Source organism: Mustela lutreola, chromosome 14, assembly GCF_030435805.1.
Source record: "Mustela lutreola isolate mMusLut2 chromosome 14, mMusLut2.pri, whole genome shotgun sequence".
Taxonomy (NCBI): domain Eukaryota; kingdom Metazoa; phylum Chordata; class Mammalia; order Carnivora; family Mustelidae; genus Mustela; species Mustela lutreola.
The window spans coordinates 49,747,764-49,769,803 of record NC_081303.1 but is presented as its reverse complement, the minus strand read 5'-3'; the positions used below and the strand labels follow the sequence as shown (position 1 = coordinate 49,769,803).

The 22,040-nt window shown below is 56.2% G+C and overlaps 1 protein-coding gene across 19 annotated transcripts in view; it reads left to right on the top strand.

Moving 5' to 3' along the window:
* PLEKHA6 (pleckstrin homology domain containing A6) overlaps positions 1-21,604 on the top strand; it is a 141,735-nt gene extending 120,131 nt beyond the window's left edge. For 12 of the 19 annotated variants that reach the window (XM_059147131.1, XM_059147129.1, XM_059147128.1 and 9 more), the window contains 16 exons: positions 37-117; positions 1,004-1,072; positions 2,331-2,411; positions 2,672-2,821; positions 3,649-3,744; positions 5,147-5,258; positions 5,825-5,964; positions 6,896-7,045; positions 8,311-8,440; positions 8,656-8,762; positions 10,057-10,251; positions 11,279-11,446; positions 11,548-11,681; positions 12,194-12,339; positions 16,943-17,066; positions 17,713-21,604. In XM_059147131.1, the coding sequence (XP_059003114.1) occupies positions 37-117; positions 1,004-1,072; positions 2,331-2,411; positions 2,672-2,821; positions 3,649-3,744; positions 5,147-5,258; positions 5,825-5,964; positions 6,896-7,045; positions 8,311-8,440; positions 8,656-8,762; positions 10,057-10,251; positions 11,279-11,446; positions 11,548-11,681; positions 12,194-12,339; positions 16,943-17,058 (1,875 nt within the window). In that variant the 3' untranslated portion in view covers positions 17,059-17,066; positions 17,713-21,604. The remainder of the gene's footprint in view (positions 1-36; positions 118-1,003; positions 1,073-2,330; positions 2,412-2,671; positions 2,822-3,648; positions 3,745-5,146; positions 5,259-5,824; positions 5,965-6,895; positions 7,046-8,310; positions 8,441-8,655; positions 8,763-10,056; positions 10,252-11,278; positions 11,447-11,547; positions 11,682-12,193; positions 12,340-16,942; positions 17,067-17,712) is intronic. The other 7 variants (XM_059147137.1, XM_059147134.1, XM_059147133.1 and 4 more) reach the window with 4 other exon arrangements.
* Positions 21,605-22,040: the final 436 nt, after the last annotated feature.

Here is a 22,040-nt window from a genome sequence, read left to right as displayed (position 1 = left end):
GCGAGTTTGAATCGTCCATTCCTTCCTTCGCTGCAGATGAGTGAGAGCGAGACTCTCATCAGTATGGTGAATCGCATGGTGGAGAACTCCTCCCCCAGGGCCCAGATCTTCATGCAAGTAAGACCTCTGCCTGGCAGCATGGCCCCCGCCAGCCTCCATCTCAGCTGCTCGTGCATGGTCTAGTCCAGCCACTGGGCTGGGTGCGCTCTGCCCCACCCGCCCATCTGCCGGGCCTCATCTCCCAGGCTCCTGTGTCCCCCTCCCCTAATTCCACTGTGTCTCCTCCATTCTTCATGTTCATGGGTGAACCCAAGGCCCATTGCTCAGACCATCAAGATAGCCGGCCCCGCCATGCCATTTCATGCCAGTGACCGCAAATCTGCTCTTTAATGTCCGGGACTTCTGTTTCATGTCGGGTAGCTTCTCCACAGATGTCTTTGGGGTTCACGGCACAAGGGTGTGGCACGGACCCATCTGATGCCCCACTTGTATAGAATGTGCTGTGGTCTCGGGATGCCTCACCAAGGCTGGGCAGCATTTGCTGGTGTAAGCCCCCCAGGACGGCTGCGCAATCTACCAAGATACTTTCTCCAGTGTTTCTAGTGCTTGTTCCATTTCCCCATGTCTCATCCTCAAAAACAGCCAACTGTTAACTGCTGTTCTCAGGCTTGTTCCCAATAAGCCATCTGGGATGTCTACACCCCTGGAGTCCCTCTCAACGGTAGATCTAGAGCTTGGGGATGGGGAGAGAGGAGATCCTGAGTCGGAGCTGAGCAGCGTCGCTATCTCCAGAAATCAGCCTAAACAGTGGGGAGGAACCTAGATGGGGCCATGCCAGGCTTCCCAGCCAGGGACAAAGAATTAGCTCGGGGTCCCGGAGTGGAAGCTACCAGAGCTGACGGACCATGATTTCCAACAAGAATGGAGCAAGGGCTGTCTGCTTTTCCATCCCCACACACCCTACCCATCCCCTGCTGCTGTAACCAGCCTCGTGTTCCTGCAGGTCCCTCCGTACCCAGAAGTGTTCCGGGACGGTCTCCACACCTACAAGTTAAACGAGCAAGACACAGATGTAAGAGCAGCTCTCCTGCTCCTCTGTCCTCTCCAGTCCCTCCCGCTGTCGTCCTCATCTTCGCTCTCCTCCGCTGGGGCTTTTCCTCCGTTCATCTCTGTCCTTCTGGTGGCTCTTCATGCCTTTGACTCATGCCCTCTCTCAGCACAAAGACAACTTTCTGCCTGCCCCTTCCTCATGCCCCTTCTTTTCTCGTTCCTCCCCTCCCCGCCCCCCGCCCCGCCGTGCTGGCTGTGTGTGTGTTTCCCCACGGAGCCCTAGACCCTCTTGTCTCCAGCAGTGGGATCTGCTTATTCCAGGAACAAAGACTTCATTACGAGGGGCAGAGGCCAGGCTGCGTTGTGTCCAGCATGGCAGTCACCCCTGGACCACAAGAGGGAAGCACACGGCCCTGCCCTGGGTAGTGGGAGATGCCAGGTAGCAGCAGGTGGCCCCTTATGGTTCATGGCCAACGGGCACGGACAGTGGGTTCTGCAGGAGGGCAGGGCAGTGAGACCATGTGGACTGGTGGGTCAGGGACAAAGCAGGTAACAGGTGAGCTGGGCCTGGGAGTGAAAAGGCCCAGAAGACAAAATGTGGCCATTAGAAATGAGTCACGGGGGTATTTGAGGGATGGCATGAATAAAGGTGTGGATATTAGAAAGCCTAAGTCTTTCTAGAACTTCCTCCCCATCACCTCTAGTTTTGCCTGGATAAAGGATCTACCCAGGAGGCCTGGGAGACTTTCCATCCAGGCGAGGGCCAGACCTCAGGAGGATCCCAGTGTCAGCCTTTCTGAGACCCCAGAAGGAGGGGAGAAAAGAGTCCTCTGAGCCTGCGGAACCATTTACATGGGTCACTGCTTTTCCTAACACTGCTGATTCGGACGCCCCGTGTACCCTCCCATCCGTGCCCCCCTGGGAGGCCCCGGAGGCCAGCCACATTATCTCCTCAGCCCTTCGGGAACTGGAACCCCTAGGAGAAGGGGGATACAGGAGCTTAACATTGAACTCCCCTCTCCACTGACTGATTTCCTCAGAGAATAAGCACATCCCCCCTCTCAGTAGGTCCTTGGGAGGTCTCCCGAGGTGAAGACCATCTTCCTGTTCCCAGGAGCCTCCAAGGTCAAAGTGAAGAAAGCCTAGGGTTCCTCAGCAGGGGAAAGGAGGAGGTATCCAGAGGCCAGGCCCTGCCGACCCATTTCCCAGGTCCCTGTCAAATCCATGTCCTTCACCCCCTTCTCTCTCCCTCCCCTCCTCCCACCTCCTCGGGCCCCCAGAAGCTGCTGGGCAAATTGTGCGAGCAGAACAAGGTGGTGAGGGAGCAGGACCGACTGGTGCAGCAGCTCCGAGCTGAGAAGGTGAGAGCCGGGGGGTGCCCTGGAGTTGGGGGTGTGTGGGGAGCCCAGCACAGACCGGTGTGGGGTGCCGTCTCCACTCTCCACTCGGAGCTGACAGAGCCCTGTCTTACACTTCTGTCCCTTCCCTAACTGGGACTGCGGAAGCTCTTCTATGGACCTGACCGGTGGGGACAACCTCCATGAAAGTGCTGGGTTGAACTGCTGGGGCTCGGACAGGAATCACCAGAGCCGCTGACGGCCATTCCCCTGCCTTTCTTCAGGAGAGCCTGGAAAGTGCCTTGATGGGGACCCACCAGGAGCTGGAGATGTTTGGGAACCAGCCTGCCTACCCCGAGAAGCTGCTGCACAAGAAAGAGTCCCTACAGAACCAGCTCATCAACATCCGGGTGGAGCTGTCCCAGGCCACCACGGTAACGCCCCCTGCCCCCACCTCCCATCCCCTGGTCTGGCCATCTGCACTGGGACGGGAGTGCCACCCCTCCCGGGTTGTGCTGTTTCGCTTCCCACTCAACACGGTGGCCAGGAGCACCTGAAGGGGCAGAAACAAAAGACCTTCTTAATATTAATAGTGCCCTGCAGATAGGCAGCGAGCGTGCTCGCCAGCTTGCTCCAGAGAGTCTCTGGCAAGGAAACGGGCTTCATTCCCCAAACCACTCCTGCCCTACTGTTGTTCAGGACAGGGCAAAGTCCAGGGCTCCTTATCTCATGGGCTGCTTTCACGGCTTTGCTGCCTCCTCTGTCCTCTCCCCTGGAGAACCGGGACACTGATGCCGGGCTGCTGACCCGGTCATTTGCCGTGGGCTCAGGGCAGACCCTGCAGGACCGACTGCCCAGAAAGTTCTGGGGTGCTGCGGCCAAAGGCCCAGCAAAACATGGCCCAGAAAGGCGGAAGGTCTCTAACCCCAAGGGAGCAGATACCTTTGGGTTTCCTCTCTTCTTGCCCTACGCTTGGGGTTACCCAGTCTGGGGAGACCAGGAGGGTGTGGGCATGGTATGATCCTATCCCCCACATCTGGAGAGGATTCTGGTTTCTGTGTTTTAGCCTACAATTAGGTGGGCCACTGTTATGCTATCATCAGAATGTCTCAGCCCTGGGACCTGTCCTCCTGTCCCTCTGTGCTCTCCTCTAAGCCCTGCGAGACCCCAGGTGCCCTGGCCCTGGGCCATGTGTAGGGATGGGTGGGGAGGAAGACTTCGGCAATGGCCACTGTCTCAGTAAAGCCGCCCCCCGTTGCAGGCCCTGACGAACAGCACCGTAGAGTATGAGAGCCTTGAGTCAGAGGTGTCCGCCCTGCACGATGACCTCTGGGAACAGCTCAATTTGGACGTGCAGGTAAAGAGGGCCCCCGGGCAGGAGGGGGTCAGTGTGCCTTCCCTTCTCCTTTGGGCCAAAGGGGCTTCCTTTCTTGTTTCCGAGATCTCAGAGACTTGAGACAAGGCATCTGTCCTAAGACAGAAGACAAGGTTCACATCCACGTAAAAGAGACACTCTCGGGATGAAGACCATGTGGAATCTTCTTTAGTTCCATCAGATCATGAGAAAGGAGTAAAGCAGATACATGGAAGCACTGGGTTAGACGAAGATACTTTATGACTGGAAGGACTGAACCCATCGAGATAGATACGGATGTAGGTCTGGATAAGGGTTTCAGTCCACATGCCTACAGTCCATAGAGCCGTAGGCCTATGTGCAGCTGTCTCTCACGACCTCAGAAGGAGAAGTCAGTGCCGGAGCCAGCCACTCAGGACCTTTGAGATAGGAAGGAGCGTTCTCTTCCCAGGATGGGTTAGAAACACTGCTTGGAGGCGGGAGACCGCACACATTGACCTTGAGGAGTTCCTGTTCTTTTCCTCCCTTGATCTTCTCTACGCCGGCTCTGCATCTGCTCTCGCTAGATTTGCAAGCCCTGTCTCTCCGATGCAGGTCATGCCCCGCACTGCCCCTAGTTTCCTCTGGGTGATGAACCTCATCACCCCCCTTGCAGCTGGTTAGGGAGGGGGAGGTGAAGGCCCTCCGGATCCAGAGCACCTGAATGCCTCTGTGTCCTGCGGGCAAGCCTGACTTGCAATACAAACATTTTAGGGGGTCAGGAAGCATCCTGGTCGAGGGCACCAGCTCTCGAGACAGACCCAGACTCAGAAGGAGGTCACACTGCTTACTAACAGGATCGTGGGCACGAGTCTCTCCATCTCCAAAGTCGGGACACTTGAGGCCTGTGCCGCACAGTGTTCTTGTGCAGCCGGAAGGAGTTAAGTGTACTCGAGGCCCCTTGCAAAGCCTGGCGCATGGGGTGGAGGACTGCGGGGAGGCTAAATAGGCGGTAACTGTGATTTTTCTGAGGGCAAACTCTAACTGAACATAATTCGTGACTACTTCGGCAGACATTAGGTGTCGGTATTACAAAAGGGCCGTTTGGCTAGAAGGAACGTTAGTCAATTGTATACCCTTGCCCTTGACAACGCGCTACCCTCAACTGTCCACCTAGAGGGGCATTTGCTCTAAGACCACCCTGATCTCCCCAGGGAAGCTGAGGCTGCAGGTTTACCTAAAGGGCCTCTGGGCTGTGATGACTGGGCCATCTCCTCTGGGGCTTTCCCACAGGAAAGATGAACGCACCAAAGGGACGTGGGAGCATGTGCGTGGGCAGGGCTCCTGCCGGCCCAGAGGGATGCGGGGAGAAGGCTGGCGCACTCCTCGTGGCCACCTCCCTTGACCCGCTCTCATGTGGTTCCAGAATGAGGTGGTCAACCGGCAAATCCAGAAGGAGATCTGGAGGATCCAGGATGTGATGGAGGGGCTGAGGAAGAATAACCCATCCCGGGGCACCGACACGGCCAAGCACAGAGGTGGGAGCCTTCTCCGCCAGCCTCCTGATGGCTCAGCAGAAATGCTCTGGTCTTTGGCTTCCAGCCCACATCTCTCATACTCCCCCCTCTCCAGGCCCTCACTCTGGGCTCGGAGCTAGTCAGGGCCTTCTCAGGCTTCTGGGATCTGCCCCAGAACAGACCAGATCAGACCAATCATGCCACTCAGGAACCTCGTGGACCCTGATAGTCTAGATTCGTCCCCAGAAGAGGTTGAAGAGCACCTGGGCCTCCCCACCCCCCCCCACCTAAGCCTAGCGGCCAGGTGGTAATGGGAAGCGCTGGGACTTGGGCTGGCTTTCTTTGCCATCTCAGAGGCAACAGTGTCCTTTCCATCCATCATCTAACCCCTGCCCAACGTGCTTCTCCACGGCCAGCCTGCTCCCCAGCCCTGGACTAAGTCCCTCCATCAGGCCTGGGTAGCCCTGAAACCTCCCTCCCACATCGCTGGGGCCTCCCCAGCCTCCTCCACCCACGGCGCCCACCCCCATGCCAGGGCACACCCCTACCCCATCCATCCCTCATCTCTCCTCTCTGCTTGCCCCCAGGAGGCCTCGGCCCCACGGCCACCTACAGCTCCAACAGCCCCGCCAGCCCTCTCAGCTCCGCCAGTCTCACCAGCCCCCTAAGCCCCTTTTCACTGGTGTCCGGCTCCCAGGGGTCCCCCACCAAGCCCGGGTCCAGCGAGGTAAGCTGAGAAAATGGAGTAGCAGGTAGGTGGGTAAGGGAGGGAGAACCAGGTCCTCTTCCGCCTGAAGGACACAGACTATGCCCGTCTCCGCCCCGAGGTCTCCAGGCCTAGTGCTTTGGCTCTGTCTAGGGTGCTCGTTCTCACACCCAGTCTGGGGAACTTGCTTCCAGATTTTTCCCTTTACTTGCCCTCATCAGCATTCATCATCTTCAGCCTCTGTCCAGGGAAGCCTCTTCCTAAGCACAAGAACGGTTAACAAAGATCCCCAGCACTGAGTGGGACTTTAAATCCAGGACTGTCCCGGCATGTGAGAGGGTTGAGGGTGGGCATGGGGCGTGGTGTCCTAGCTGGTGTCTCATGGGGCTCTACACGGGGCAAGGGATGCAGTGAGGCCCTCTCGGACACATACACGCGCATGCCCAAGGCCCTTCTCCCGGGGAGCCCAGTGTCCAGGCGGGGACCAAGACCGATTTATAGGAAGCAGCCAGCCTCTGGAACGTGGCAGTGTGTGTCTCAGGTTGGATCGTAACGGCCCGGATGTTCTGAGGGGAAGGTTGAACCTTCACTGGGACAGGTAGAGGAGCAAGGGAGATGCATCACAGGCAGCAGAGGAGGTCAAAGCAAAGACAGAGGGTGTGGATGTGCCCAGGGTGATAGTGAGGCCAGTGAGCAGGGAGCTTTGGAGAAAAATTGGGGGACAGTGGGGAGCAGTGCACAGGTGGGGGCACAGCCGAGGAGGGACTTGAAGCCAGGCTGAGCGTTCACTCTGGAGCTGGAGTTCCCTCCAGGACACGGGTGGGAGTTTGGTGGTCTAGGGGCCAGCCCTGGGTCCCCGCGATGTCATCTGTCTCCTGCTAACACTCTTTTCTCCTGCTCTCACAGTGGCTGCTCTCCTTCCTCCTAATGTTCTGGCTTCTCTCTGCCTCAGGAGCCCGGCCCACCGCGGCCCCCCCTCCCCAAAGCCTACGTCCCCCTGGAGTCTCCTCCAAACGTGCCACCACTCCCTAGCGAGAGCCGCTTCTGGCCATACCCCAGCTCCCCTGCCTGGCACCGCAGTGGCGAGCCAGCCAGGGGTCAGGTACCCAGCCCCCTTGGGTCCTGGAGGGCAGGGGCGGAGGGAGCAGGGCAAAGGGGCAGGTGAGGGGGCAAGGCAGGACATGGAACAATTTTTCCATCATTTCAATATGAATTTTCCCACCACCACCACCCCCCCCCCCCCGGTCAGACTCTAGGATAAGGAAAGTGGGTGGCTTTCCTCTTTCTGCTCTCTGTGGACAGAGGGGAAAAATGAGTGTCACCCACCCCATGCCCGGGGTCCTGGGCAGCTCCTGGCTGTGAGCGGTGGTGTGCCCCACTTCCTCCCAGTGCGAGCAGGCGAGAGAGATCAAGGGACCTGCCACGGCTGGTGCCATTGCAGTCCCTTCCTGTCCACCTCAGACCCTGATCCTTCCATACTGTCTGTCTCTCTGCCTTTCCTGTGTCCTCTTGGGTCTCATCGGCCCTGGGCTATAAGCTGCCCTGTTCTGGCTCCCCAGCCTCCCTCCCCAGGACGGAGGTGCAGTTAGGGAAGAGGTTGCGGGTGGGTAGTGCTGCGTCTAAAACTGGGCGCCATGTTCTCATCCCGGCTCAGCTGCCAAGACGCACGCAGCCCCTGAGGGGCTGGCTGCCGCTGAGCGGGGCGGAGAGGCAGGGTCACCTCCGCTTTCCAGACGAGGGGAGGCAATGGGGCTCACCCATCTCTGTCACTGGCCTCGGGCTCAGTCTTTCTGTGTGTCCCTCACGAAGGCTTAGACCCTTTAGCTGTCCCGTGGGAGTGTAGAGGGGGCGCCGGTGGTGTCTGAGGCCCCTTCTAGTTCCATGATTCTGCAAGCCCTCAAGCTAAGTGTGCACTTCTGCCCCCCAGAATCTTGGTACCAAAGCCCACCTGGTTCTCTTGCTCAGGTTTTGGGTGGGCCCCTGACAGAATCCTCAGAGAACCTCATTCTTGTAGCCCTCCCCCTCCAGCCATTCCTTCTGTCTGGTGCACAGCAAGTCTGGGCTTCTTGGCCCTGCCAAAAGGCCTGGTCAGGTTGAGGGGCCTCTCTGTGGGCCTCGGCTGAGGGCCTCCTGGAAGTCCTGAGCCCTCACTGCACGAGAAGAGCCAACATAAGCCGGCCTTAAGGTGGCCCGGGTGGGAGGCTCCACAGCGTCCCTGCCCACTTCCCAGCAGGCACACTCAGAGTTTCCTCATCCTGTGTTTTCAAGGCTCTGTGCTCCAACCATTGAAACCAAAGAAACATCCCTGAGGGCCAAGTTCCCAGCAGTCCCTACAGCGTGGGCCATCTTCTCATTTTTTTCCCCCAGCTCAAGGCAAGCCATGAGCAGAACAAGAAAGACCCCCACCAGACCTCACCCCTGGACACCGCTAGAGACATCAACCTTGTGCCCACCAGGCAAGAGGTGGAGGCAGAGAAGCAGGCAGCTCTCAACAAAGGTACTTCCTATCCCATCCTGCCCTAGAAGGAAAGCCAAGGGTCGGAGAGAGCCCAGAGAGGTGCTCCTTCACAGCCAAAGAGAGCGAGTACGCACCCATCCTGGGCCTTTCCTCTCTGCCACAGTGGGGACTGGGCCTCCCTGGAGAAGCAGGCTCCCCATCTCCCTGCCCCACTGTTCTCAAGAAGGCCCACTGGCCATTCTGTCTCCCTACAGTTGGCATTGTGCCTCCTCGGACAAAGTCGCCCGCCGATGAAGAGCTAACGCCGTTAAGGGTGGTGAGAAGGAGTGCCGACGGGCTCACCAATGGACTGTCCTCCCGGGTAAGCACAGCCTGTGGGCCCGGGCGGGCCTGAGTTGCTCTGGGGGCCCAGGAGCCTTTGTGTGTCCCCCGCATCTGTCCACCATTGAAGAAACCCAGACCTGGAGGAGGAAGGCAAGATAAATGGGAGGATGACCAGAGCCCCAGTGGAGAAGTCTTCCATCAGGGAGACATGGCAAGGGACAAGGGACAAGGAAGATACGCATAAGAAAGAATAATTAACAAACTTATTATTTTTTAAAAAGATTTTATTTCTTAATTCGAGGGAGAACGAGCATGAGCAGGGAGGGGGCTGCAGAGGGAGAAGGGAGAGGCAGACTTTCCTGATGAACAGGGAGCCTGATGTAGGCTCCCAGGACCCTGAGATCATGACCTGAGTGGAAGGCAGACGCTCAACTGCCTGAGCCACCCAGGTACCCCTTATAATAGTCTATATTATAATGTATACTATATAATAATGAAATGATTATAATGTGCCAGCGATGAACTACAAATCCAGCAAAAATCAGTGATCAGAGTCAAAGGGGCGGACCTAAGGCAGTAGACTCATTTCTTAGGGCTTCTGGGAAATGAAAAAGCCCCCCAGACTTGGGGGTTTGAAACAAGAGGAAGCGGATTCTCTCACAGTTGCAGAGGCCAGAAGTCCAAAATCGAGGTGTCCCCAGGGTTGGTTCCTGGGGAGGCTCCTAGGGGGCTTCCATCCCATGCCCGTCTCCCAGCGTCAGGTGTTGCTGGGCGTCGCTGGTGTTCCTCGGCTTATGGACAAAATGCCCCAGTACCTGCCTGCACCTTCACATCACCTTCTACCCTGTGTCTTCCGTCCTGTCCCTTACAAAGACACCTAAGACTGGACGCAGGGTCCATTCCAATTCCCGACGCTCTCCTCTCGAGATCCTTACCTTAACCACACCCACAAAGACCCTATTTCCAAATCAGGTCACATTCACAGGTTCTAGGGGGTTAGGCTGTGCCCATTTGTTTTAGGGGCCTTTTTTATTTTTAAGATTAAAAAAAAATTTATTTATTTGACAGAGAAATCACAAGTAGGCAGAGAGGCAGGCAGAGGGAGATGGGGAAGCAGGCTCCCTGCGGGACTCAATCCCAGGACCCTGAGATCATGACCTGCGCTGAAGGCAGAGGCTTCACCCTCTGAACCACCCAGGCACCCCATTAGGGGCCATTCTTTAACCCACCACAGACAGGCTTCCCAGAGAAGGGACATGGAAGGCATTAGGGCAGATGAGGAAGCGGGAGTGGGGGATGGGCACCCGTCAGAGCCCGCTCTCCCCTTGCAGCAGGAGCGCCCCAAGAGTGCCGTGTTCCCCACTGAGGGCAAGGTCAAGATGAGTGTGGAGGAGCAGATTGACCGCATGCGGAGGCATCAGAGCGGCTCTATGAGGGAGAAGCGGAGGAGCCTGCAGCTCCCGGCCAGCCCGGCCAGCCCAGCCAGCCCGGCCCCCAACCCCGCTGCCCGGCCCGCTTACAAAGTGGTAAAGTCCTCCCAGCCTCCCTCAGGCTGGGCGGGGCATCTACCCAACACGGAGCGCCCCCAGTCCGTGACCAGTCTGGACTGGAGCCGCTGGGGACGGGGGGGCATGAGAGATGGGCCTGGGAAGGACCCAAGCTGGGCACCTGGGAGAACGGGGGGAGCCTTCTCCCCACTAGGCGGAAGATACATGGCGGCAAAGTGTTCCTTGTATGTGTTTAAAGAAAAATAATTCACAAAAGGGAGTGCGTTGATTGTTTCAGTTGAAATGAATGATAGAAAATTCAGTTAATAGAGCATAGTGCAAAATTCAGCACCCAGGGAGAGCCGTCACTCACACGTGTTTCTAGAGCATTTTCCGTGTGTTTCTGTGTAGACCCTGGGATGGGTCTACCGAAGAGGGTTGTCATAGGTCCCTGCCACGTGGCGCCATGTGGTTCTCGAATCTCACGTTATTTTGTTTAGTTCTTTCAGTTCCCAGGTTAGGAATTACCACCCCTGTCTTATATGTAGGGAAACGAAGTCAGGAGAAATTCAGGACTCCTGCGCCACATGGCTGTTGAGTGTGGAGCTGGGAGTAGCCCCAGGCATCTGCCTTTTTTCTTTCCACCACATTTCAGAAATATCATTTCTGAAATGATTCAGAAATAACATTTCAGGAACATCAGGATTAAAAGTCCTACCCTCAAAGGGTTTACAGTCTCCTGGGTAGATTGGAGCTTCTGTAACAGGAATCCACTAATCCAACTGCCTAAGAGAGATGGCGCAGACTGAACACAGGGTCCAGCCAGATGGGAAGTAATGAGTCCCTGAGACAGGCATATTGATGACATTTGGCCTTTGCAGGTGGGCAGGCTTTGGACAAGCAGCGTGGCAGGAGGCTAGCTGTCCCACAGTGGGAACAGCGGGGTGGCAGCCAGATCGGCGTGATGAATGGGGACAGCGAGGACACAAGCCTGCTTAGGGCTGCCTGGAGGGATGGGCAGCAGGGGACAGAGTCCCCGTGTGGTCATGATGGCACTGTCCCCTAGGTGCGCCGTCACCGTAGCATCCACGAGGTGGACATCTCCAACCTGGAGGCAGCCCTGCGGGCGGAAGAGCCTGGTGGGCAGGCCTACGAGACGCCGAGGGAGGAAATTGCCCGGCTTCGCAAAATGGAGCTGGAGCCCCAGCACTACGATGTGGACATTAATAAGGAGGTGAGTGAATTCCAGGAGGGCAGAGGGGGAGAAAGCCTGGGGATGGGGGTGGGGTGGGGGGAGGGGACGGAACGGAGATGGTGACCTTGGTCCCTCCCCAGCTCTCCACACCAGACAAAGTCCTCATCCCTGAACGGTACATTGACCTGGAGCCTGATACTCCCCTGAGCCCCGAGGAGTTGAAGGAGAAGCAGAAGAAGGTGGAGAGGATCAAGACGCTCATTGCCAAGTCCAGGTAATGTGCTGGGTGAACTCCTCTGTCCGCCCTGGCACCTGGGACACTAGTGCCCTTGAATCCAGTGCCCCGCCCCATGCCAGTGGGAGCCCTGAGCCTCCCCAGCGGAGGGCAGGTGGAGAGTGGCTCAAGACAGCGGAACAGACCCAGCCCTGTGGCCGGGGCAGGGATGCTGTCATTGTGTGCCCGAAAGACCTGTCGGACGCAGGCACATGCTGTCGTCAAGACAAACTGAGGGGTTGCCCTCTGGTGACTTCTCTTCCTCGTCAAGGCTGCCCCAGATGTTCACTCGAACCTTCTCATTCATCTTAAGACATTGCAGTGGGGGGTCCCAAAATGTGTTTTGCCAGGGTCCGTCCCACTCCCCCCTGGGGACAGCCTTGCTGGGAACCAGAGCCTGCCCACTCACAGGCCTCTGGCCACCCCGCCAACCTCAGTCCACAGGCCCCCCCCCAAGCCAGTCAGACCATCCTGTCCCCCCACTCCATGTCTGTGTGTCTGTGCCTCCTCAGTATGCAGAACGTGGTGCCCATCGGCGAGGGGGACCTTGTGGACGTGCCCCAGGACTCAGAGAGCCAGCTGCAGGAGCAGGAGAAGCGGATTGAAATCTCCTGTGCCCTGGCGACCGAGGCCTCCCGCAGGGGCCGCATGCTGTCTGGTGAGAGGGGCCGGGCCCCGCTCCTCCAGGGAGACCGGCTGACCAGGTGCAGGGGAGGAAGCTCAGTGCTGCGAGGGGGCCAGGGATAGAGAGACACAGGGCCAGGGAGACCTGCCTCAAGGTCAGGACGACCATTTATTGAGCACCAGGTACTGTGCCAGGCTCCGCGGGGTGCCAAGGGGCCAGAGTTGCCTCCAGGAGCTCAGAGCTGGGGTGCTCTCCTAGAGCTGCTCTAGGAAGGAACGGCCAGAAGCCACGCAGGGAGCAAGGGCGCCACTGTCCCTGGGCAGCTCAAGGAAAGGCATAGAGAAAGGGCGATCCCTGAGCTTGGCTGGGAAGAATAAAGGCATCACCAGTCGCGGAGTGGGCCCAGGCATTGCAGGGTACCCTCTCCCTTCCCCTTCTGGCTGCGTGCAAATAGGAAGGTGACAGAAGGGCAGGCGGCCAGAGGTGAGAGTGAGCCAGTCATCACCCTGGCTACTGATCCAAACCCACTTCTCTGCTAGGAAAAGATGAGCATGAGGAACAGACTTCACGCTGATACAAAAGCTAGAGGGTTCCGACCAGTCCCTGTGAGGTTGAGGTCAGCCTGAGCTATGGCCCCAGAGAAGGTGAGACCAGAATCAGGAAGAATAGAAGAGGGTCTCTTAATGGGGGGGTGGGGGGGGCAGTGAAGGATGGAGGAAAGGCAGTGGTTACATGATGAAGCCCAACGGGGAGGGGGGTGGAATGTGTCCCCCTCCTCAGGACCAAAGGTGATTAGGGCAGAGAAGGAGAGGGAGAGCTTAGAAGGCCAGTCCAGAGAGATGCCCGGGAAGGATGCCAGGTTTGCAAGGAGGAGGAGGCAGAGAGACAGGTGTGCTGGCCCCCAGTGACGGTAGCCAGGGCGAGGGGTCAGCCACGAGCAGCTCGGGACTGTGGCCAGAAGCCCGGCAGAAGGGATGGCGTTTCATTTTGGTGCTCAAGAGGGGTTTGAATTCTGGCTTCCGGGAGAGGACTCTACGTCCTCATCTGTAAAATTCAAATCAAAATACCCGCGTGGCGGTGTGAGCGATGGCGACGATGAATGCTCAGCGCCCAGCACAGTGCCTGGCACTCAGTAAGTGGTCACTCAATGCTAGCCCGATGTGGCCGCGGCGGTGCTGGTGACGGCAGGAGGACTCGTTGACCTACCAGTAGCTGGAGTGGAAGGAGGCTCTGTGTGCGGTTTTTCTCGCTAATTTAAATGTGGATATTTTTAGAAACCAGAGGGTTTCGGGCTACAGCAAAGGGAATTTACGCCTTAAGGAAGAACCTACTGGTGGTCAGGGTCTAAGGGACATCTAGTGGGCGGCCAGGGAACGCCCCTGGAGGTATTTCAGAGAGAGGCTGTTGGCTGGGCTGGAGCTGAGGACAAGAGAAGGGATGGGCTTCCAAAGGCGGCAGGACAAGTTTGGGCTGCACGGAGGCCTCAGGCCCACCTCTCTGTAGTTTAGCTATAAAATGAACTCGAATCTTCCAAAGATCAAATTCCTCCTGCTCTGGGCAAAAGGCAACTTCCTGTTTCAAGGGTTAGCGCACACAACACTGTTTTTAAAACTTCCCTCTGCCCTCAGTCCAGCCCCCGGCTCTCTCTCCTGTCATTTCCCAGCCAAAGGTTCCATGAAAACAAAACCCAGTCTGGCCTCTCAGATTTCCCTCTCGATACGCACCAGCTTACGTTTCAGGGTCTGTGCGCTGAAAGTAAACCGTCATTTTGCTTTTGCCAAAACCCCAACTATTTAAAAAATGGCATAGCAGGGCCAGACCTCAGACTTAGCCCACGGTCCCCGCTGCCCCTTGGCCTCTGGCCCAGATTCCCAGAGCTGCAGCTCTGCCCGGGCCAGCGAGGACTGTGTGTGGGCACGGGTTTAAGCCTGGGACCGTGCGTGTGGGAGTGCCAGGTGCAGGTCGTCAGGACAGCGCGGCGTGCACAGGGTGGGGAGGCCATGCCCGAGAATGCCTGTGTGGCGTGCATGACGGGGTCAGGAACACTTGTCGGCAGACCCAGAGCGTGCAGACTCATGGAGGAGGTATAGGGGAAGACGCGGCAAGTGTACGTTTGTACGCGTGGCACGATGTCGTGTGCAGTGGCTATACTGGGGGTCGTTTGTAGAGGGACGCGCATTTGTGTGTATTCAGGTGCATGTTTGGAGAGGACGTGTGAGCGCAAATACAGAGCTAGGTGTGTGTATGTCTGCAGAATGTCTACGAACGTTGTGGGGAGATCACTCTGAGTACAGGAGGGATTTAGCAAGCTGTTGGAGTTTACATACGTGTATGCGAGTGTACAGCTTATGGATGGAGGCAGTGTTGATGAATGCACGTATTTCTGCGGGACTGGCTTGTTCTGCAGTCTGAGGACGGATAAAACACATTTGTGTCTGCATTGTGCATGGCGAATACATTGCAATATTTGTGAACACGTATCTGTGTGTGCAGGAGGGAAGAGAGCAGGTCTCACGAAGGGCCAGGATGAGCGAGCAGGTGTGATCAATGATTTATGGACACAGACGAGATTGTACTCGCGGACCCACGGTTATCATATCACACCTGTCCAATACATAGCTGCTACATATGTGAATTTTAACTATTTCACCTCTATTCGCACCTTCGAAGCGAGCTGATCTAAGTGTACGATACTGGCTTCAACCCGACTGGAACTGGAACATTTCCCTTTTATTGAGGGTTGTATTTATTTATTTATTTATTTGGAAGAAGAGAGAGAGAGCAGGGGGAGGGGCAGAGGGAGAGGGAGAGGCAGGTTCTCTACTAAGCAGGGAGCGTGATGTGGGACTTGATCTCAGGACCCCAGAATCATGACCTAAACTGAAGGCAGACACCTAACTGACTGAGCCACCCAGGCACCCCGTAAATTTCAACTATTTCAATAGATATATTCCTAATATGTACTTAGAAATTTTCTGCCTTCATAAAGAATTTATATTTAACATAATTCATCTTTCTTGCTCTTGTTTGTTTAGTATCATTATAAATACCCTTCTTCTGCCCATCCGTTGAAGGGATGCCCTTGGGGCTGTAGTTGGTACAGACCACAGCTCTATGCTAAGTTCTCCCAAACTGCTATGCTTTTAAAGGTATTCTATCTACTTTTTACAAAAGACGTTTTTGCCTCGGTTGTGCCTTTTTCTAGCTATCAGTGGGCCTGCCGAGTCCGTTTTCTCCCCTGATTTCTGTTTCTGATCTCCCATGGGGTAGACACCCAGCAGGTCAGCTCCTCAGAAGTGTGTAGAGGTAAAGAGAAACTGGCCTCCCGAGAGCTCGTCTGTGCATAATTGTAAGAGCCTCACGGCACGCGTGTTGCCATCGATATTTGGCTTTCTTGAAACAGCACTGGCTCAGTTTTTGACTTTTTGACTGTTTTAGAAGTCAAAGTTGCCAAACAACTAACCACTGGGTCCGCGATACAGACATACGCACAGACATGTGTTTCGAAAGCGTTTGTGAATGTATTTGAGTGTGACGTCACACGTGCGTTGGGTCCCGTGGAAGAGTTCGATTTGGAAGTACACAAACACACATATCTGAGTTGTGGGCAGCAAGCGTGGAAAACTGTTGGATCCCATGCTCGAAGTCTGTATTCTGTGTGGGCAGATACAGCTTCCTGCTCACGAGAAAGGTCCATGTCTTGTGTCCATCTGTGGCTGTGTGTGTGTACGCGATGGGAGTGCACAGAGGGCAGGGAGGTGTTGGGGTCCAGGGCAGGGTGGAGTGCAAGGGGCTAGGAAGTTGGATGCCAGGATCCTTCTGTTGGAGGAAACAGTGTGACCCTGGCTGAGGTCTGGTTCTCCTCTGAGGCCCTGTGAACACGTTCTCTCTGCCAGTCTCTAGCCTCACAGCCGCCCTGAGTTGCGCCCGAGTCTGCAGACTGCAGAGAGCTCACCCCTCCTTCTAGGATCCCCCCCTCCCCACTGACCTTCCACTTTGCTCTTCTCAGCATGGAATCATAACGATCATAGAGTAAAATCCATTAATTCAAATGTCACCACTTTAAGGTTCGTAATGATTTGTTCAGGGGCGGACCAAAGTTTGCCCTTTCCGGATTGATAAAGAGGGGGTCCCCAGGGATAGCGGGGGACTATGTTTCTGAGACCGCATGCTGGTCTAAGTTCACAGTCCCAGCCCTGCGGAAGCCTCAGTTTCCATGGAGGTGATACCCGTGGTGATAACTCGGATCTAGTCGCCCAGCGGGGCCTGATGATCGGGGGTAGTGTGGTTTTCCTGCACTGTTCATCACCCACGGTAGTTCGGTGGGTAAGGAGCCATCGGCTGCTCTGCTCCGTCTCCACAAACGAGCGGAGCCTTGGCCCGGAGAGGCTGGCCTTGCCCACAGTCACACTGGTTCTCAGCAGAGCCTGCAGTGGCCCGGTCTCCTCCTCGGGGGCCCTGGGCCCCTCCGCGGCGCCTGGGACCGAGGCCAGCTCCGCCTCAGCTCTCCTCTCTGCTTGCCTCCTGCCTGGCTCCCCGCCTGGGGCAGGGCCTCGCTTGCTCTGGGTGCCCGGCCTCCCCACCCCTGCCACCACCACCCACCCCTATTCACCTCCCTGTTCATTTCTGTTTCCAGTGCAATGTGCCACCCCAAGCCCTCCCACCTCCCCTGCTTCCCCGACTCCACCAGCCAACCCCCTATCGTCTGAATCCCCACGGGGCGCCGACAGCAGCCATACCATGCGGGTCTGAGCTCTGACGTAAGAAATTTTCTAATGTATTTCATCCACTGCGGGGAGTGGGACCCCGCCCCTCACCCCCATGAGCCATCCACCCTCCCCCTCATCCCGGCATTGCTTCTCCCCCCCCACCGCCCCAGTGCCCCTGTGCAGCTCCCGCGCTCCGCCCTCCCTCCATCCGCTTGAGCCCGCAGCATCCCCATCCCTGTCCCTGTCCCAGTCCCTGTGCAGTGCTGGGCCAGCACCAGCTGGCGGGGCTGCCTCTTGGATGTCGCGGCGCTGGTAGGTTTTGCTTCTCCAGAAGCAGGCAGGGACAGAGCTGAGGCCTCTCCTATCCCACTGTCCGCCAGCAAGCCTGTTGGGATACACAGCAGTCCTGCCTCAGAAGCTCCCAGATAACCCCCAGATCTTCCTGTAAATGACAATACCAAAGGCAACAGCGGCCAAAGGCTGTGTGCCTCCCTTTCCCCTAATACACAGCCGCTTGGTACCAGGCACTTGAAAAAGAGCATGGACTTCCATTCATGGGTTCCCCACTCAGGGCTGGGGGCATGGGGCAGGTTTCCACAGGGTTCTACAAGAAGAGACTTCTGTCTCCTGGGGAAGCTGGGTTGGAGCTGTCCCTCCACCAGGACGCGCCTTTCTGACCCGTTTCTCTTCTCTTCAGTGCAAGCTCTGGCCGAGGCCAACGCCATGAAGCCCCACAGAGCCACGTTCTGAAGGCCTCCTCTGCCCCCGGAGGTCCCGGTTCCCCCACCCTGGCCCCCTGCCCCTGCGCTCCCGTGGGGGTGCTGCAGGGAGCCAGGCTGGGGCCCGGGGTTGCTGCCAAGATGTGACCTCAGTGTCCACACGCCCACTACGCCCAGCCACACGCCCACCACCACCACATGGTGGCCTTAGGCCGGGGCCCGAGATGCTGGGCAGACAGCACCTCCTGGCTGGCACCCGAGTCCTGAGGGGCTAGGCCTGGCCCTGGCTGGTGGGGTGACAGCTTTACTGGAACATTTCCTGAGGAAGAGGATGCCCTGGTGGGGAAGACGCTCTGGGCTCTCTAGGGGAGCACTAGGGTGAGGAGAAGATGGATGCTTTTGCCTCTTCCGGCCCCTCCTGACGCCGAGGACGGTACCTGCCATCTGGTCCTTCCCCGCCGCCCCACCCTGCTGCCCCAACTGCACCCGGGACTCGGACACGTCTCTGCTGATGGGTGCTCCCTGGGGGTCCAGTGGAGACTGACCACGCTGCTCGAGCCAAAGACAAGATGACAAGAGCTGGGGAGAGGCTTCTTGGCTCCCAGAGGGCACAGTGCTGGCTATGGGTAGAGAGCGGCACGCAGGTCTGTGCAGTGTCTGCGGACAGGTTGAGAAGGGGAAGGAGAGAGAGAGGGAGAGATGGAGGCAAGTGGGAGGACAGGGAAGCGGCAGGACTCATTTGCAAATAAGAGGGTGAGGCGGAGGTGGAAAGGGGTGTGGGATGGATGGGTTTCCCCAGGATGGAGCCTTAGCTTAGTGCCAAGTACAGAGCCAGCCTGTCAGCCCTGCTCCTGCCCCTTGTCCCCCAGATCCATGGGCCTGTGCATCACTGGCCCCTGGAGGACTGACCGGCGAGCACGTGGTGACCTTCAGCTGCAGCCGTGGGGACGAAGGCGGAGGGATGTGGTATGGGTGTGCGGGTAGGAAGATGGCCCTTTCTGGATCTAGGCCCAGTGTCTGCCTCCCCTTCCGTAGCTCAGGGGCAGAGAGAAGGACCTCTGTCACGTAAGGTGTCATCAGCCTTGGGGTCTTTCCTAACCATGTTCAGGACGTTTGCTTGCACCCCTTCCCCGGGAATGCGCTGGGGGTCAGCTGGGAGAGTGCCCCGGAAAGGAAATGCAGCCTTAATCTGGGGGGCTAGGTTCTAGGGCCCCACGCCGCGTCCCAGGCATCCCCAAGGAGGACCAGGTGAGGCTCTGCGGAAGGGCTGCCTTCTGGTCTGGCTGTCTCACCGTCCGCCTACCCGGGGAGGCCAGCGGAGGAGACGCAGAAGCAAAGCTCACGTTTTCTTCCTGGCCCCTCATCTGGGGAGGATGGTAGCCAGGGAGGAGGGAAGGGAGAGAGTGATTCTGGAAAAACCTGGGCCCCTGGGCATTCTCTTTGCCAGAGTTGCTGCCCGGAGACTTCAGCCTCCAGTGGCCCCCAAGAACAATGACTTTACCTGCCACCATGTCTTCTCCACTCCTTCACAGCGAGGGGCCAGTGACTGGTTCATTTGCAAGTAAAGATGGCAACTCATTCAACAAATATTTATCAAGCACCTTTATGTACTAAGCACTGTTCTAGGTGCTTAGGATACTGTCGTGCTTCTGAGGGATTGCAGGCTGGGGAATTCCATTTCCCTTTTAGCAGATTTTTTGAACATGAACCTTGGCTATGTTTCCCATTTAGAACCGCTCAAGCACCCCACACCTGTTTTTTCCTCCCGCACAGACCAGCAGGTGGGATTGGCGCACTCTCTCTTTCCAACACCTTTCTCCATCCACAAGAAATAGCCTTTCGGGGCCTCCATGCCTTTCCCTTTCTTTGTCCTTTTTTTTTTTTTTTTAAGTGATATTTTTAGAAATACATGTGAAATACCAAGGATCAAGGTCTGCACCTTTGCCACCTTTCTCTCACCTCTTATTTCATAAAGCTGGGTCTTTATGTTGCTTTACATGCCTTAATATATGTTTTATGAAGATTATACATATTATAGATCTATACATAATATATATATTTGTTTGGGCGTCTGATCCTTTCCCAGAACTCCTGCCCGGGCCCATTTTCCCTCCTTGACATCCCATACCACTCCCAAGCCTGTGTCAGCCACACCCCATGCCTTTTGATCCAAAGAAGGGGAGAGGACGGGCTTATTTTAAGACAGATCTATTTTATGCTTTTGTTATAAAAGCAAATCTATTTTCAAAATGTGCAATGTCTGAATGGAATCAGCAAATGATACGAGGAGATTGGGCAGCTGCCTCTAGGTCCAACCCCCCCCCCCCCCGAGCTTCCTTCTCCCATCCCCTAGTCTGCAAAGGGCTGGTCCCCAGAGCTCACCCAGAGAGCATCTTAAGAGGACAGGATACTCTCTTGGACGTCCTGGTCTAAGGATTTGATTACACTGTCAACCCTCGACGACCCTCTAGGGTTACGGGATATGAATCCTCTCAAAGGAAATGTTTACAGCTGTGTGCACAAAAGTACACCCTTGCGGGCACCCACCCCCACCCCAGTGTGCTCCAGGACCACCTCCCGTCACCAGTCTGCTGGAAAGGGCAGACAGAATGGCAGCCTATCCCAAACGCCACCAAGAATTTAACTCCTCGACGGAGCCAGGATACAGTGCGCGCGAATGCCAAAGGAGACGGCTCGGGCTCACAGGTCCTTCAGCACAGACACATGCAAGTTCCTTGGACTTCTCACACTCCTTGATCCTTTTCTGGTCTGGGTCACATCTGCGACATCTGTCTCCCTCTGTGACCTTTCCTCTGGGGGGCTGTTGCTAACTAAGGGGGACGGTAGCTCCGTCTGGCATCCAGACTGCAGAGTCAGCTTCTGGGCTGAAGCCAGTCCCACGGACAAGGGGGCATCTCAGCCTTGCCCAAGAACCCCCCAGGACCGTCCTCTGGTGGACTGCCACCGGGGTGCTGAACTCTGCCAGCTCAGCCTTCCGAACTGCTTAGTGGCTGACAAAATAGGCAGGGGGCTCTTGCCTTGCAAGGATTTGGGCAGAATGGAAGTCTTTTGTCTAGATCTGGAATCAAGGGTTTGGGACCGTCACAGAGCTCCCAGCCAGCATCTGAAGCTTGACCTCCCAAGCCTGGCACCCTCGTGCCACCCTAGAGCATGTTGTTATGAAAGAACGGGGCCCAGATGGAGGCCCGGTGCGAAGGGAACCACGGGGGGGATGGCCCTGGTTGCTACTCTGGGGCCTTGCCAATTAGCACATTACCTCCCTGATCAATAACCAAGAGGCTGTAATCAAATACTGCTACTGTCACTTTAAAGCTTTTCTGAGGTCGCAAACTGTGCACACTTGCTCTCCTGCCTTGGTGAGAGGCATGTTCTTGGGGCAGGCTGACTATAGCAAGACGGAATCGATTCCCTTCCCCTTTAGGCACCCCTTACCTGGCAGCTCTTAAAACTAAGGAAAATACGAAATATACATATATATACATATATCTATTTATGCACATACAGGGGCCAATTTGATCTGCTAGTATTAGACAATAAACCATACAAGGAAATGTATGATCTCAGTGTCTTTATTTAGTATAAAAGTGACCTTAGAAGAAAAGTTAAGGTTAGCCAAACAGAGGACATCTCTGTTGGGGACCAAACATCTGTAGTGGCCCCATAGCATCTTTCTAGCCAACGAGCCCCTCCCCGGGGAGGAGCATCCTGACTGACAGGTGAGCGCCTGTGTCCCCGCTCCCCAGCATTCTTTTTAGATATAGGTACTAAAGAATCCCGGTGAGCTCTGCATTTGTATCTTGCAAGTTTGTATAAACCCAATACAGGAAATAAAATGAATGGTTTGTACAAGCGGCGTGTGTCTCACACTCTGTCCGTGACTGCCTGTGGCTATGGCTGAACTTGTGGCTCATGGCAGTTTCCAAGCTTGGCAGAAAAGGGGAGAAGGTCTGCGGTCGGGCTTCCCCCTGACCGAAAGCCAAAGCTGGGTCCGCGGTATGCTGCCCGCCATGGTCAGCTCCTTTGTCCAGGTAATCCCAAATCAAGGCTTGTTCCAAAGTCCGGTGTAATGAAAATTATCTGAACAGTGCTCAGATCCTGGGAACCCATCGATTTGTCTCTGAGACGGAGGGCAGAAATGTAGGAGAATAAATTTAATTCTTAGGCTTTCTTGATGACTATACCATGGCCTATATTTCTGCCTTGGGGTACAAGAAGGGGTGTATGATTTGGCAAGGGGCATCAGAAAGGCTGCACAAATTGTTCTTTTTTTTTTATTTATTTATTC